This window comes from Dermacentor andersoni, chromosome 2 (genome assembly GCF_023375885.2).
Source record: "Dermacentor andersoni chromosome 2, qqDerAnde1_hic_scaffold, whole genome shotgun sequence".
NCBI classification, from domain to species: domain Eukaryota; kingdom Metazoa; phylum Arthropoda; class Arachnida; order Ixodida; family Ixodidae; genus Dermacentor; species Dermacentor andersoni.
In genome coordinates this window covers 28,668,242-28,685,066 of record NC_092815.1, presented here as the reverse complement: position 1 = coordinate 28,685,066, position 16,825 = coordinate 28,668,242, and the positions used below count along the sequence as shown (strand labels likewise).

The window sequence follows — 16,825 nt, the reverse complement described above, 5'->3', positions numbered from 1 at the left end:
ATTATGTCAACTGCTTTTATTTCAAGGCTGATTGTTAGTGGCGATGTAATAAAGCAGCAGGACCCACTGCAGCCCAATGTATGGATGATACCATGATGACGATCATATGCATCATATCATCATCATATGCAATGCAATAACACCCTACCAACTCATCCATCCATCTTCGGAGGAGCCTTTTGTTATGCCGAGTGCTCTTACACAATAGGCTGAAAGCTAAAGCTGCGTCAAGTGCTCCACCCCAACAAAGGGTGCCAACAAAATCTTTATGGGCGAACACATAGTTATTGTTAAAGCGGCAAGAGAGCAGGTGCACTGATGGAAACAGAAACGGGACACGAGGTAAAATCTATAAATTTTAAAGATTGCTAAATTTCTGAGCTAAGGCTCTAAACGCACACAAGTGCAATTACTGAACTTGTCTTCAACTTAGAAAAAGGACGAAGTTTGACATTAAACAGCTAACTGATGCATCAGTTATAATGAACAAGGGTGAAGAGAATACTAAATAATTTCAATGCTAATAAAAATTTCATGTATTAATGACCAGAGGTAGTTCAGACACCAACAGTTCAACAGTATATTTAGTCAACCTGATGCTCAGGGTAATGTTTCAAAACAGTGGCACTATGGCACTATAACATTGCGGAATAGTATTCCACAAGGTTTCAATTTGGATGAAATTATAAATGATGAGCCGCCAAGAAAACAGAAAATGAGTAAAAGAAAACTTACTGCACAAGTGCCAAGGTGTTCCACAGCACAAGTACGGATGCATAGCTTCTAAGAAAGTTAGGTGCAGTAGCACCAATTCAGATGTCAGTGTGCAGACCCACTATTATATATACATAAAAGCCTAACCTAGGTTTCAGCCTCCCCTAATTATTGTGATGAGAAGTTCCTGCAATCAATTACAATCCTGAAATAAGAGCACAGAAAGTGCAAATAAGTTAGTAAATGTACTTTCACAGCAGGTGATCCTGATTAACATATCTTTAACAGCTGCAAACCGAGCCCTATTTCTCATCAAGTAGCATTAGAGGAGTAAAAACTCCAAAAATGGTGGTTTTATCAGTCATGAAGCTTGATGAAGATATGACTGTTTCTTGCACTGAAGACGAGCAAAAATGTGTTTCTTCCTCACAGCAAGACAACATCCAGACAACGGAACGTTGTGGTGCACATCCCCACAGCAGTGCAAGCTGGCCAAGTTAGAATGTTATTAAAAACACATCCTGTCTTTCACTCTTCCACTCCCTACACACACAAAATGTTTTATGGCAAAACTGCATACAAAGATACTGATTCCCTGCACTGAACTTGCAATGACAGGTACTGCACTTTCTACGAGATTGCTGGCATAATTATGGACCAACACTGTCTCACCTGCTAAGATCACTAGGAAACTTCCACACTTAACACTAGCAGCTGGTAGTAGGTGTCTTCACTAAAGATAATAAGTAAATAAATAAATAAATAAAAAAAAAATAAATAAATAAACAAACGAAAGCCAAGACAAAGAATGAGATTGTTATACACCACACTACACAAAATGAACCTCAAGTGCAATGTACCCCGTGTTCAAGCTTTTGCCGAAAGGTTACAGACTGGACATGCAATAATCAATGTCTTGCATGCCAAGTCTGTAAACTTTTGCCAAAAGCTATCCTTCTTGCCCTTCCTTATGTAGGACAGTAAGCTCAAATTGCCCAAGCAATCAACTGATACAGGATATGAGCAGCACAAAGCAGTGCATGTCCTCTGAGTGCTAGCTTTAAAATGTCTACATTAGTTCCCAAGTTTACGTTACTACATCATAGTACAGTAGTAACGCGTGAAAAACAAAAACTGTAGAAAAGGAGCTTCTAATACATTTACACTCCCACATGCCATAGATCTATGCCTACTATGGGGCTCAAAGACGCAACTCGTTATTCTTGAAGGCTTACACTTTTTTTAATACCAGTGCACTACCACTTTTTGAATAAAAATAACAGAATGGGAGCCACTGTAACTAATGAGTGCCTTTAGTGGATGCTCTGGTCTTGCTAGAACTGTGGTTGAATTGCAAGTTCACTGCATTAAAATGCAGTGAACTGTGTACTGTGTGAAAGTCACTTTAGTGACTTTCACACAAAATATGTCAAAATGGCACAGTTCAGTATATAAAGGCAAGAACAGCCAGTAACATACTGTGTGCATGTGTGTGTGTGAGAAAGTTTATACACGCAAGTTTTTATACATAGCCTAAAATGCTAAGATGTTTACTCTTGGCAAAGAGATAGCAACCTTATCAGTGCTACTTGGCTAATTATCTGTGACAGGCTTCTGGGCAGCTGTGAGAAATTACATTTGATATTGTGGAAGTGAAAAACAACCCTGTGGAGATGAGAGTGCAAACAATTTTTTGTGCAAGGTTTGTAGTACATCCAGACTAAACTTGCTAGGAACAACTGGCGGTTCGGGTCTCGGACACCCATCACCATCATTAGGGTCTGATGATTCAGGTAGTGGGCAAAATACACGAACAAAGTCTGAATAAGAGTTTCTGTGCTAACATATGTAAGACAATGTAAATAATCTGACCCAAACACGAGCCATATCTAAATAAGCAATATTTGAGTAAGCAACCGCGTCCATGCAGTGGAGTTATGGAAACCTGGAGCCTCAGTGCTCGTCGAATAGCCCTCATTTTCATTTCTTATAGTAAGAAAAATGCGTTTAGCACGTGAACACGTACTATGCGAGTTTAGTTTCAGATTCAAAGGAAGCTAAAGCCTGCGTGTACGTGGCTCTGATGGCATAACGGCCGGACGTCAGCATACCACCATATAAAGAGCGCCACAAATTGCCTACAGTTCCCGAACGAACAGGATGAATAGCACGTTTGAGACTTCACGCACCAGTGTGGCGTTTCCTTCGCCGCCGGAAAGCCGGCAGCAGTGCTGCTTGCGCCGGAATCGAGCTGCCGCATGTTACGTAATACGCAAGGCTTCGTGCACCCTCCCCGCAACACCGATTGAAACGATACATGGACACCCAATGTGCGAAATGAGGTGAGCTGCGCGCAAAACAGACATTTTAAAGGGGCCAACGACACCGAACGGCACCAGGGAGCTGCGAGGCGAAATGAACAAACAAAAATGAACGCTAGACGGCGACGAGGAAAAGGAATGCGAATACTGAAGGACAAGCAGCTTATCGCAAGGCGAAAACCGAGAGACGACCGGCGGGGACAGATTACATGCAGTAATGCTGCTGTTCGCAAATCCACTACAAATCCCGGGGGGAGGGAGGGGGGAGCAAAATATGTTGTTCCAGCGAGCTGGCTAGCCACGGCGGGTGTCCGGACATGAAGCCCACCCACACCAGACGTGGCCTGAGCGTCGCCCCACCGAGAAAACCTCGGCGCCAATAAACCGGGGAAACAAGCGAGCAGCCGGCTGCTGGCCAGCGCCAAAAATCACCTTCACGGTGGTGGTGGGGCGGCGGCGCGGTGCCGCCGTGGGCCTCCACGTCGACGGCCGGCGATGGCGCGGAAACGCTCGCAGCGTCCGATGCTCACGCAAGTGAGGACGGCACACGCCGATTACCCGCACGTCGTCGTCGTCGCGCGGCAGAAGGCGGCGGGCCTCCTGCGGGGCTTGGAACACAGACGACGGGCAAAACGTGCGCGTCCTGGGGCGACTGACGACCGAAGCGCGACCTTTGCTTCTCGTGGAGCTTGCGGCGCGTCGAGGTGGCTGGACGTGGCAGCAGCATCGCCCGAGGAACAAGCGGTGGGCCCAACACGCACGCCGCGGTCGAGCCTAGGCCGCCGCCGGCATCCGCCGATAGGAAGGAAACAACGCTGCCGGTGACCGGGCCGTCCGACGTGGCACACGGCTCCCAAGTTGATCGACGACGACGATAGCCACAAACGCCCCAGAGAGAAGGAAAGGCGCCGAAATGAAAAAAAAGAAGGAAAAAAATTCTGCTCTGGCTCAACCAGAAAGCAAACAAACAAGCGAGAAGAGACAGACACCGGCCGCCGCCGCCGTCGCGGCCTCCTCCTGGGATTCGTGGCGCCATCTGAGAGAGCTGGTTTCAAACGACGACCGAAGCCGCGCCGGAGCGCGGGAGAGCGAGCCCGCGCGAGCCGTGACGGCAGAATACACCTCCCCATGGACACGCACCTGAATTCTCAATCGCGTGGACGTGGGCGAGAGAAACAAACGGCCGACAACAGCCGCGAATGCGAACAAGCGTCCCGCTCGTAGCCAACCTCTCCATCACTCAAAAATTGAACTACGTCCCATCAAGGCTAAAGATGAATAATAAGCGCTGGACTAGCTTTTTCTCTACATATTTTTTTTAAGGATACCTCCGCAGTATACAGTCAAGTGTGCTTGACGAACACAACGACCCCATATGGGGCGCGCTGCACCAGCCCTGAGGGGAAAAAAAGAAAAATCGGTTTCAGGCCCAAGGCACAGCTACGAGTCGGCAGAGCGGACTGAGAACGTTTTCCGAGCCAGGTGCATCCTGGCGGCCTTGACGTCAGGCACTGCGCTCCTCTCGGAAGGAGGTCGACACTCTATAACCGATAAGCTTTTTTCTCCCTCCTCAGACTAGATGGTAGGCAAACAGCAAATCGACGAGAGGAACCAGTTTGTGACAGGCGTTTAACAATTCTTACTCTGTCGGATTTATCGACTAACAAGCTACACCGTGCTGGTCCGTCTTCGAGGCCTGCAGCCGCAAAATTTGCATTTTAGCGTGTGCTCCAGCGATACGATCGCATGAATGTTCAGTTACAGCGAGTCGCGACAGCGCATGGCAAAGACCGCCCAAGCATTGCGCGAAATATTTTGACTTCAAGCCAGAAGTTTACCAGAACAAAAAGGGGGGGCGGGGGGATGAAACGTCCAATAGACTTAAGAGAACCGCATTCCGTTCCCGCAGACAATTTGAGAGGATTCAGGCGAGTGCTAACAGCATTTCAAGCCAGCACTGGGAACGATGGGCATGATTACGGCACCGCAGAAATTCACGGAACAGATGGTGAAACCCGCTTAATAAGTAGGCCAGATACAACGACCCACGTCCAACATGGAACTGCCGCTAACACGAACGCTGCCAGTGTGAAATATACTCATATCGAACTCCATATTGGACACGTCGAGCTCTTGAGTTTGCAACAATATCAAAAGTACCGGGGACATCAGTAAGTGTTTCGTTCTCGCCTATTGTCTTTTCTACACGATCAAGAGCACGCGCAACCCTTAGGAAATGAGTTTCCTATAATAATTACTAGAGCGAACTCCGGCGCTACTGTCTAAGGGAGCTGCAAGCATGGGCTGTTCAGTCAGCATGGGAATGACTGCAAGTACTACATGCATTTGGCTAAACACCGTCGTTCTGGCTGCAAACAGCTTTGTGTCTTTGCAAACGGATCAGTTTCAGCAAAATATTGCGTTACAAGTGGAACAATTCACGCTGATTATGCACGTGCGGAGTATCTCACTCTTCTGCGTTCCAAGATTGTTTAGAAATATAGAGGGACATGCATACTAAATGCGAAGCCCTTCGCGAACATCTGTAATTTCGGCAGTATCTATGGCGAACATTTGCCACTTCGACAATATCTATCTAGCCGCCAATCTATATCTAGCTCTCAAGGTCGTTTCGTTAATTTTGTTACATGCGGCTTTCACTGCACTATAAACGCAGACTAGCCACGGAATAGGCACACAACGACGATGTAGAAGTGAGAGGGTATACTAGTGGTGCAATTCTGAAAGCTTAGAGAAGCACCAAATAAGTTTAAACTGATAAAGTACCTTTCGAAAACAATTTTTCGATAACTTCCCGGTGATAGGTTGTTGATTATAAGACGAAATGCAGGCCAAAGTTCAATTTTTGTAATTTCGCGCCGAAAGCTGGTACTCCAGCCTTTCAAGTCTGTGTCCTCGTCTTAAGAAGTAGCGCTGGATTACTTTCGTAAAAAAAAAAAAAAAAGGGTATCTAAAACTTCTTGCTTTCGTTGCATTTGGGCCACTGTGGCCAGAAAAAAGGTACAGAAACTTGCTACGTTCAGTCTTAGGCTCTTATAATACAGTATAGTATATTAAGTGGGCCACACGCCGTCAAAATCCGACATCAATGCGAGTTGGTGCGGCAACATTTAATTCGCTTTCGCGTCTTCATTGGCTTACCGAGCATATTCTCAGGGCAAGAGTGACCAATGTAATTTACTAATGCAACTCAACTTATTTCTCATTTTAGTGCCTCCTTCCGCATTGCCAAAATTCAAGACCTGGCGCAGATATGTTGTCGCCACATGGATTGACATGCTAGATAAACTGGCAGCATTGAAAACATTTTAATATGTCGTGCCAGCAAAATCCTTGTTGACATGTTTTATCTTTTATGTCAAAGCTGGCAATAAAGAGGAAAAAAACTCTTAGTCCAAAGGCCTTCTCGAGTGCCCGTTTGTCTGGGGGTATCAGGCACAGAGTTCACGGACGCGGTTACGCGCTCACTAGACAAGCGTGGGCGTAAGATCGCGCGCAGAGTCCGGGGGATACGCTTCACACCAGCTGCACGTACCCGTGATAACGTCAACGCCGAACCCCAACCCTTCCCGTCTTTAGCACCGCGCCCCGTTGCAGCTCGGCACGAAACCGCCTCAGATGCGCACGGAACCACGGGTCTTCGCAGCCTCACCTGACTAGCATGGCTGGAATTTTGTTGCCGTCCTAACAAAATCGCTAAGGAAAATACGTTCCGGCGACAGATTTGTCTCACAGGGAAACACAAACGTCGCGGTCATTTTAGCCGTCGTCTCGTGGCGCCATCCCGCGCGACACAGGAGCGCTCCGCACGAACCTACGGAACGCCTACGCCTACGGAACGACCGCACGCGACTTGGACAGCAGCGGGACAGCGCCACTCCCGGTTGGCGTGGAGCGCACGCGCGCGCACTATTCCTGGCCCTCTTGCTATTTGGAATTTTCCTCGGGCAGTTCGCTCGACTGCCACCAAACTCCGCGCAATGTTACCCAGGTGAGGCACTTACTATGCGAACGTTAGAGGGGTCTCGAACCACCCCCTCGGACTTGGTAAAAAAGCATAGTCCGCGGATAGCACACGCTGCCGTGAACATCTCAGCCAAGTTTTGCAGTCGTGCGCGGCGCGTCGAGCTCGCAAGCGGGACGCAAGGTTACCTTTCTCTCAAACGCCTTCTTTTCAACAAAAGCCTGCTCCTCACTCCTTTCTGGACGCTTTATTTCGCAACACAGCGGATTCCCATGCACTTCTTACTGTTACTGTGCATATTTGTTGACAAAGTTTAATAAACAGGCTGAAGTAAGCGAAAATCTGCCTTCGAATTTCGACAATAACGTACACTTCCGGAAGATCTGTTCACGCTTCGAACACCCTGCTTAACGGTGTCGCAGCCGTCGTGCCTAGCTAACTTCTAGTTTCGAACGCTCAACTCGCCTTGAACCATGCGAAACATGAGGTCCGACCACACGCACGCTTGCCAGCGCGCGCTTCGGATGCGGCTACTGTCCATCGGTCATGCTGGTGAAGGACAAGGTCGGTCCGCCCCACGTAGCACAGTCAGAATGGGGCGTTTTAAATAATAGAAACGTTAAGAAGCTGCTCCCGATCTTGCGAATTTCAATAACGCTTATAGCATCATTTAGGTGAACGGCCTACTTAAAAAGAAGCATAAGTTATCCTTGTTTTGGCGACGGCTATGTGTAACTATTAGCGCAAAGTCTTGCAAAGGCTTGAGACATTAGATTAAATTCTTAATTATACACAGCGCTAAATTGCCAATTGTGTAAACAACTACAGCTGTCGTTCTGACACGCGGCCACCTCTCAGGATCGCAGACCTGGGTTTGAATTCCCGGAATACACCCACGCGGCTTGCCCCTTTTCATTGCTGCCAAAACACGCTATCGCAATTATGTTTCGAAAAGTCTAGTTGTTTTTTACAAACTGGCCCTGAAGCGCGCTTCTTCCCGAAAGGGGCCAACATTGAGTGAACGCGCCCCCGTGTACGAAGCTAACTGAACATTTTATCGCTGTGTACATAAGATTTACCGCACGACGCGGATCGAAAGAAGACACGCGAAGTGAATAACGCGCGATGTGACTCGATTACAGCTCGGCACTTGTCTCACCTGCGAATTTCCCTTAAATATGCAGTCGCCCGGGCTGGTCTCGACGTTGACGCTTGAGAGACACAAAAATACTGCATGCCACGCTTGTGGGTTGACGAGGTCACGCTTGCCGTCGTGCTCTTACGGGACAACAGGCGACCGTCGAATGTGCCCGCTAGGGGAGAAATTGGTGCTAGCGACGCGGGCTGAGACTTGGTTATCTTGACTACTATACGGGTGGTCATCTTTAAGTTCTACTGAATTTTTTAAACGTCGCCTGTGGCAGATTGCATAATTCTTGTCGCTGAGCTGGATTATTTGAAGAGGCGAAGATTGCGAGCACGATAAATCGAAGCACATATTCAACTAATTGACGATAACTGGCTAATTAGATTTTTGACTAATTACTTTTCGGCACATTGCAATTTACGAATTGTAGCCTGAGAGTTTAAAGTTGCATCCACTTGAAGTAGAATTCCAGGAATACACAAGTTCCGAGATATTTCGCGATATGTGGGACGAAATACGTGGCCGTTTACGTTAGCTTTGTGCTTCAATGTATAAAAGCATTTTGTTAAAAAGGTAAGTGGACCATCAGCGCATTCTTACACAGTTTGATGGCGTACATCTGCAAACTGTTGTCATTTTGCAAATTCAATCTAAGTGGACACGCCTGACAAGCTCACCGGCTACAATTCGTGAACAGCTTTATGTGCCGTAAAGTAATTAAGTTAAACATTCAGTCTTAATTTGACTATGTATTTTCTCGCGCATGTCTGCCTCCCTGAACAATTATATCTGCATACCTTGAATTATATCTTCAACAGGCAATTTTTAAAAATTCACAAAGCTTAAAAATAACCAGCCTGTATATGGTGTTGCGGCTAGGGTGGCGTTCAGGGCATGGAATCCACCAAGCCCATCGACTACTACGCCAGGCGTGTAGAAAACGAAGGTAAAGTGTTTATTTAGCTTAGTTACACGGCTCCAGTGCGGAAGCCCACTTCATGCAGGCGCAAGCTAACATCTCAGTTCACATCAGGACCCTCTCTCTACACTCGAAAGTATCTGCTTTTAATCCCGTCGTCTTCTCTGGGCGAGTGGACTAGGGAATCGGAAGACTGTACAGCAACAAATCACCATCGTCGACTCCGTTGCGATACCACTCCGAGGGTATCCGTAACCCGCAGTAACTCCGCCTCGAAGAAACTGATTTGGAATTTTGTGGCCGAAAGAAATCATCCGGCGACAGGTGGCCCACGTCGTTCTTTGCACAGTCTACAAGGTGGAAGTCGGGCTGAGGGCCTTCCGTGGAAGCCTGCAGCAGCCGATTTTCACGCTGTCTTGACGGCTGGATAAGTGCCGAGGGATGGGTGGTGATTTGACCCGTCTAATTAACTGCGCCTGTCCATTAATTCGTTGTCGTGGTTCCTTCCCGTTCACCTTTTTCTCCGGTTTCGAAGTAATGGTGGAGTGCTCTTTTAGTCGTCCACGCCGCGCTGACGTCGGGTTAGGGGGTTCGGTGGTTTGACCCGTGGCAAACGTTCAATTAACAACACCCTTGGTGGTGTTGAGCCGTAACAATGGTTACTACCGTACAAGCTTCAGCAGAGCGCCAGAATATCGCGTCTGCCTTTGAGGCGCCGCCATTCGCTGTCACGTGGACCTTCAAAGTTCTGCAAAGAGTGGCCAACTCAACAACCGCATTGTCTATGCTGTGTTGGTTTCAGAGTTGCTGAGAGCAACTAATTTCAATTACGGTTCGGTATATTCGCTTACGCCACAATGGTCTTCGAATTAAACTTCGGCCGTACTCCAGACACACCATCGTCGTCGGTGCTGCGCGATGCAAACTAGAGCCACCTGTTCGAAGCGTAGATCTCGGAGACACGCATTAAATTGTTGCTCTCTTGTACACTGCCTCACTTCCAGTGGAATTAAGCGCAGGGACGGCTAATAAAAGCGTGATTTGGCTAAAATTATCGACAGTTAATTGCGGTATTTGCGTGTTCTCTTCAATATAAACGATGGTACGAACAAGCAACCGGCGTTATGAAACAGTGCTACAGCGCTAAGAAAGGCGAGGACAAATACTAACTGTACCGAACGGGCGGTCGCAAGACCAGGACAACAAAAATGGCGCTACAGAGCATAGTCGCGCACTCTGTTGCCTGATAAAGGCAATTGCTGCAGTCATTTACGTAGCACACGTGATGCAGTTCAAGCTCATAGATGACTGTTTTAAGAAGTTCAAGAAGGCGAAGTTCATTTGCGCAACTCATAGGAGCTAAGAGAGCTTCATCACCACATTAGCGAAAGAGAATAAAATCCGATTCTTCCGAGCCAGACTCCTGCAAGCAAGAGGAGTGGTTTTTACCACATAATTAAGGATCTCAAGATGGCAGAACCTTTCCCAACTTTGCTGCCTTACGGGAGCACATACAGGAATACAATATCTTGTGCCACCCAGCTTTGCTAGATTAGGTTAGGTTGCTGCCGGCCGCGTGCCCCCAAGTTGCTGAAAAACCAGCTTTGTGCAACTCGAGGACACCACGCGAGCCGGTGGCATTAAGACAGCTGTGACAGAGGAGCAAGTATGTTGCACAAGCGACTGCTATCCCCTATTTGTCAAGCTTAATTACCGGATATGCGCGCAGCAATAAAATTGAGTTCTAAGATACCTTCGTGTTGCGAAAATCAAGAGTGAAGATGTACGCCCTATTGGGAAAATAAAAAGAAACCGGCCGTTGGCGGCAACGGCATCAGCTTTTTTCTTTTCGTTATTATTTCGATGGAGTGTACATTTGCCACAAAAATGTTTTGAATATCAGGCACGTCTTACAGCTTGAGATCTCTAGTGCAAAACGCATCCAGGAATTCCAAGGTGGCATGCCTAGGCCACAGAATATAATTTTCTGCAGTTGCCGCATTCCAAAACCTCGTAGACAGGGCGCAAAGTACGTACACGCCACCCGAATGACACCCCCCCCCCCCCCAATCCATTCAGGCGACTGTCCAGATCGAACCAACTACTACTCACATTCACAATGATTTCGCCCTACGACAAACGCATTAACCAGAATGTGCGAACAGCACGCTTTAAGATTCCCGCGAGCGTTCAGATTGCCAGAAATGAATCCGCGGAGTCTGAAAAGCTACTTATGTCATGTTTAGCGAACAAGACGCTTTGGTCGAGAAGCTCCCTAATCCAGACAAAAAAAAAAAAAAAAAACCGGCGCAAGCCGAACAGCGCCTCCGCAAGCACCACGCCACTGCGGTTTCTTGCAATGCGTGTTGACCCGACTGCGGCGAGGGGGTTTCGCGAGGCGGGCAGCGCAATCACGCAGAGAAAGTCATCGAGCGGCCGAGTTGATCTCCAAAAGTGATACGGCCCGCGTTATGAGCGGACTGTACTCAGACGTAGGCCCCGAAACAGGTGCATATAAGAACACAAACCTTGCACGGACGAGCCGCGGGAGAGAGGAACAAACACAGGGAAGGATAACAGAAAGCGAGTCCCACTCTTTCCACCACCTGCGCGTCTGTGGCGGCCTTCAATGGAAGGAGGGGAAGCACTAGTCAACCGAGCGAACAAGCTTCGCGCCCGGACCGGCCGGGAGAGAGATCTCGTCCTGTTTCGGCGCCCATGGAAATGCGCCCGGCGGCGGCGGAGCAACCACGGTCACCGTGCGTGGCCGCGGCGAGATGTGGTCAGGTGCCGCCATCGCCAGGGAGGCTAGCGCGGTGCAGGGCGTAAGAGCAAACGGCAGCAGACCACCGCTTGGACAAGCCACTGAGACTCGGAGAGACAGCTTTGCGAATGCAAGTGGCGGGGGAGAAAAATTCGCGCTCGGCGCTGTGAACATGCGCCTACAAACTAGTCTTCGCAGATTAAAAGCGATAGAATTAGCACTTTGACTGCCGTCTAACTCGCGAAAACGCGCGCGTGACAGCCTGTGGGGCTAGCCCTGTGCGGAGACGAGCAGTTATAAAAATGAAAGAAGTTGCTGTCTTAAGTCACAAAACAGCAGGCGAGATGGCGACGTATACCTGCTCGGACGACGTATATCATGTGCCTGTGAACTGAACTTTTCAGTCGTGACATTCAGGCTACACACATATCAAGAGAGATTAAAAATGCAATCCCGCATTGCCTATTCATTGCGCGCCCCCGTCCTCCCCCCAACAAGGCTTAACACTTACTTCCCTAGCCACGAGCATGAAATTGCTAGCGGCAAACAATGTGCCACATACTTCAATGGAGTGTATTGCCTGGGCAACAACGTAGAAAAGTAATAAACGGACACAAGCTCACCGTCGTCATCTTCGGACTTGGCCAGCGCATTCTTGCTGTAGAATATGTCGGCGTTCGGGTTCAGGCTTTGCGTGGTGGTTGCTGGTTTCGTCTGCGGGGCATACATCCGAGGCGACGGGGCACGAACACCGCAGGCACAAGGTCGGGGAGGAAGGAGAGAAAAAAAAGACAACCGGTACAGTCAGGCACAGGATGATCCCAAGGGCCGCCACAAATATTGCGGACGCAAAGAACAGCCTCCAACTGTTCAACACGACACTACGAGAACTTCACACGTGCACTCCCGACGACAGCTAGAACTAATGCCCTCACTGTCGCAGTGAGACCCGGATGACGCTTCCGGCGACAAGTTCTACAGAGGGCAGCTGGTCCTTCCTCGACCGACCAACGTTGGCAGGCCCCGTGCACAGCACACTCGGCGAACCAAGAAAACGCGAAGTGACGGCGGGAAAGCTGCGACGCACTCGGGAATCCACTTGTTTCCGCTCGACCACGTGTGTCGCGCACGTACCACTCGTTTTTGATCACAGCACCAACGTCATCAGCAACGCCGAGCCCAACGACCCAATCCTCTTAGCTCACTGACACAAAAGGGATCTCTCCCCATCTCGACGAGTCCGAGGGGGAAAGGACGAGCTGTCCAGGAATACGCGCTACGAACAATGCAAACGCCCCGGCAAGCTCCCGAAGGTGGTGTCGACGTCCCGTGCTTTTCGCGCCGCTTCCCTTCGCGTAGCACGGCGTGTTTCTCAGAACGCGCCAGGGTGCCTCGATGTCGCCCTCGCGCCCTGAGCACTACCCCTAAACGCGCTAGCACACCCAGACGCAGCAAACAATGCGGCGTGGTTTACGCTCCCGTCGTTTTACGCGCGCAGCCCGCTGCAGGCAGACCGCGCGAACATGGAAATTTTTGATACGGACACGGCTTCAAATCATGGATCTACACCACACAATTCGCATACGGCCAATGAGCAGAAACCGAGCAAGAAACAGTTGAAAACCGGCGAGATGGTACGCCGTTGCGGAAGTTATTCTGAGAAGCGACACCATTTTTCACTCGCATGAGCAATCCGCACAGGTAACCTAAAGAGACAGCCACGTACACGATATACTCAAGCGACGGACAGAACCTGTCGCACCTCGGTGTGAAGCAATCGCATAGACGCCGAAAAGTCGCGACAAGTTTCCATTGTTACTTGATTAAGTACAACCGCCGGCCCCCAAGAAGTTGCGATGCATTTTAACCAGTGTACTAGATTTAGTTTTGACTAGGCGGAACTAAAAAAAATTATGCAGATCCCACGCACTGTGGAAATCGATGTAATGAATGAATGTTTGACGTTTAGTGGCGATGTAAGCGAAGCATTCCGTGCTCGTTTTGACGATAATTAGCGGTGCTGTTGACGGCTAAAGCTTAATTTCTTCAACGTTTAGTTTAACACGAGAGTGGTGAGTTGATGTTACGCGTCGCCTTGTTGGGACCACTGCTGTTTGTCTGCGCAGAACACACAGGGAGAGGTGTTTACTTGAGGCGTTGTTGTGCCCCTTATTTCATAACCTCTGAGAGGGTTTAGCATAGTCATTGCCTCACGTGGCACACCGCATTGTGGCAGAAATATTAAACTTGAATTGGATTATGGGGCTGTACGTGCCAAAACGACACTCGGATTATGAGGCACGCCGTAGTGGCGGACTCGGGGTTAATTTTGACACCGTGATGTTCTTTAACGTGTCCCGATATCTAAGTGCACGTGCGTTTTCTATTTCGCCACCGTCGAAATGCGGCTGTCGCGGTTGGGATCAAATTCACGGCCTCTAGCGACGCCATAGCCACAAAGCTAACGCGGCGAGCACAGAATTGTTGATTTGAGCGTTGACCGCTTCCGCAGAGTCGCTTGGACCCTGCGGTGCGTTTTAATCCAAGCGGATCTGCTTCTGTACGCCCTGCGTAGCTTGTCCGCTTGACATATTTCCCTGATGTTTATTTTTCAGAATTAGGAGCAACCTACTGTATGTAGCGTACCTTTAACTTAAGCTTATCCAGTTTCTTCTTCTTCGTGGTTTGGGTGAGGGAAATTATTCTGCAGCCCATATGGGAGCACGGTGTTAGGCAGGGAATGAAAGATGAGGGTATACAGGGGAAAAGGGAGAGCAGGTGTGCCGCCGTCGTATAGTAGCAGGTTTGCTCGCAGGGGAACTACCTCTTTTCCTACCTCCAGAGAGAGAGAGAGAGAGAGAAAAACTTATTTTTACGCCAGCGTCCGGCGCTCAACCGTCGGTCAGCTACCAGTCCTCACCCAACACGTCTCTGACTCCAGTTCTATCTACGTCCCCTCTGGACTCCCAGCTTAGTAGAAAAAGGCTCCCCTCAGAAGCTGCGATGCTTCTGAGGGGAGTCACGACTAATTACAGCTGTGAAGAGGCTATTTTGGCGACGGCTAGGGAGCTCCAGAGGGCATTGTGCACGTTCGACACGCTGGGGTGAAAGCGAGTTTCCAGCGTCGCCTTTAATCTCTGACTCGCTCCTGTCATGCATGCACACGCATACATGGAAGGCACAGACGGGGCCGCCTAGTTGGTTGCAATTCAACACTTCTGCATGCGCACCTTTCGTGGTTGCAGCGGCCTCTGGCCAAATTCAGGGTAATAAAACAAAATAAACACACCTATTGATCACTTTTATGAGGTAAAACGAATATATATAATTTATTTTTCCATGAAGTATCTAGACGTGCGCTTGTAATGCGTTACCGGTCCATTTTATCAAGTGGAAAATAAAGCGCCGTCTTGGGGTAGGCCACGTCATAGCCAGCGAGCTTGCTTTCTGCATCCAACCCAATCCTTTCTGACGCCAACACGAGCCTATGAGCTGCACAGCACGCTCCGCTCAGGCAGCTGGTAAGCGGGCCGTGTTTGTCGATCCGCTAGCCCGCTTGCTGCTGAGCGGAGCTTAAAAACGCCGAACTGAAATTCATTGACTCATTGGACGACTCCAATGAATCGTCCGCTGGCGAATGGGTGCAGCAGGGTATATGAATGCTGTGAACATGAGCTGGTCACCCTACCAATGATGCACATAACGCACAATACACGGGTGTGGCCCCGTGCATTGTTCGCTGCGACGAAGCGGGCCGCGTCAACAGACGGATCGCGAGTCTTCTAAACTGCGCTCAATTAGCGCACGCTTCGAAGAAACAAGTAACGAGAGTACATACGCACACAAACGAAACGTGACAATGCACGAAGCCGCTCACCGCGATTAAAAAAACACGCGGTCAGACCCGTCCAACCGCGCCAGCTAGATGGATGGCTGCTATGAGCATCCCCTCTGAAACGGGGTTGGTGGGTTGCGCCACCCAGCTCTTCAAATAAATAAATAACATAAAATGCGCACGCACGTGCGCTCACAAATACCCAGCATCAAACTTACTGAAAATTACGGGGAACTTTGTTTTTGTACACTTCCGTTGTTTGTGATCTCCCTACTTTTCTGCCACCAAAGCTCTAATGGCCTCTTACTTTTAATTTAGACCCCCAGTTTTGTTTGTGGCGGCAGCCGCTTGAGGAGCTTTTTCGACGTGGGAAAGGTCCGAATAGTGGAATTTCCGGATCGAATCAAATATTTCTAAATACGGTGAAATGTGAATGCTTGGAGTCATCTCGAAAAAAAAAGAAAGAAAGAAAAGGCTTATTTACGCAGCTTATTTCCAGAAATACATGTAACGTCATTTGCAAATTAACGTCGGGTCCTCCGAGGAGCTTGCATGAGAAACAATTGCTTTCAGTTATCTGGTGCATTATGGCAATGACGGTATTCAGAAACCGCACATCAGATGGAAGAGGAGAGGTCAGTTTGTTCAAGGAGATAAGCGCGATACAACACCGCACACTGCTTTAAGTGTATGGAAACATGGTGCAAATGGCCAAATAATACATTAATTGTCCTCAAACACAATAGCTTCGTATACAGGATGCCTGAAAGTGAAGCATTCGTAATGAATGAAAAAATTATTGCGCGTCAACCGAAACAGTTATCACACTCGCTCTCCTTTGATACTCCAATAAGTGTTATCCCTCAAGAATTCGAAAGAAACGAATATTCGATTACTTTGATTAGTAAATTCTCAAACCAAACACTAGGCAAAAGGCAAGAACTGTTCGGATTCGAAATTTCGAATATTCGCCCCCATACGCCTTGGGAGAAACCCAAAAGCTTCCCCGGTTCTCAGCGGCGCCTTATCCCCAACAGCGTCAAAGCAACGCCAATACTTTGTCCTGGGCGTGAGACGAGACTAATGGCTCATTCCACTTGCAAAAAGAAAGAGCCGAGCACAGTAATAAGGCAGCGAGAG

At 48.7% G+C, this 16,825-nt stretch overlaps 1 protein-coding gene across 8 annotated transcripts in view; it reads right to left on the bottom strand.

Annotated features, from left to right (window-relative positions):
- Positions 1 to 16,825, bottom strand: part of Larp4B (La-related protein 4B) — a 109,599-nt gene that overhangs the window by 49,841 nt on the left and 42,933 nt on the right. For 6 of the 8 annotated variants that reach the window (XM_055077304.2, XM_055077305.2, XM_055077301.2 and 3 more), the window contains one exon: positions 12,474 to 12,564. In XM_055077304.2, coding sequence (XP_054933279.1) covers positions 12,474 to 12,564 — 91 coding nt within the window. Of the gene's footprint in view, positions 1 to 3,467; positions 4,054 to 12,473; positions 12,565 to 16,825 lie in introns of those variants that run through there. The other 2 variants (XM_055077306.2, XM_055077307.2) reach the window with 1 other exon arrangement.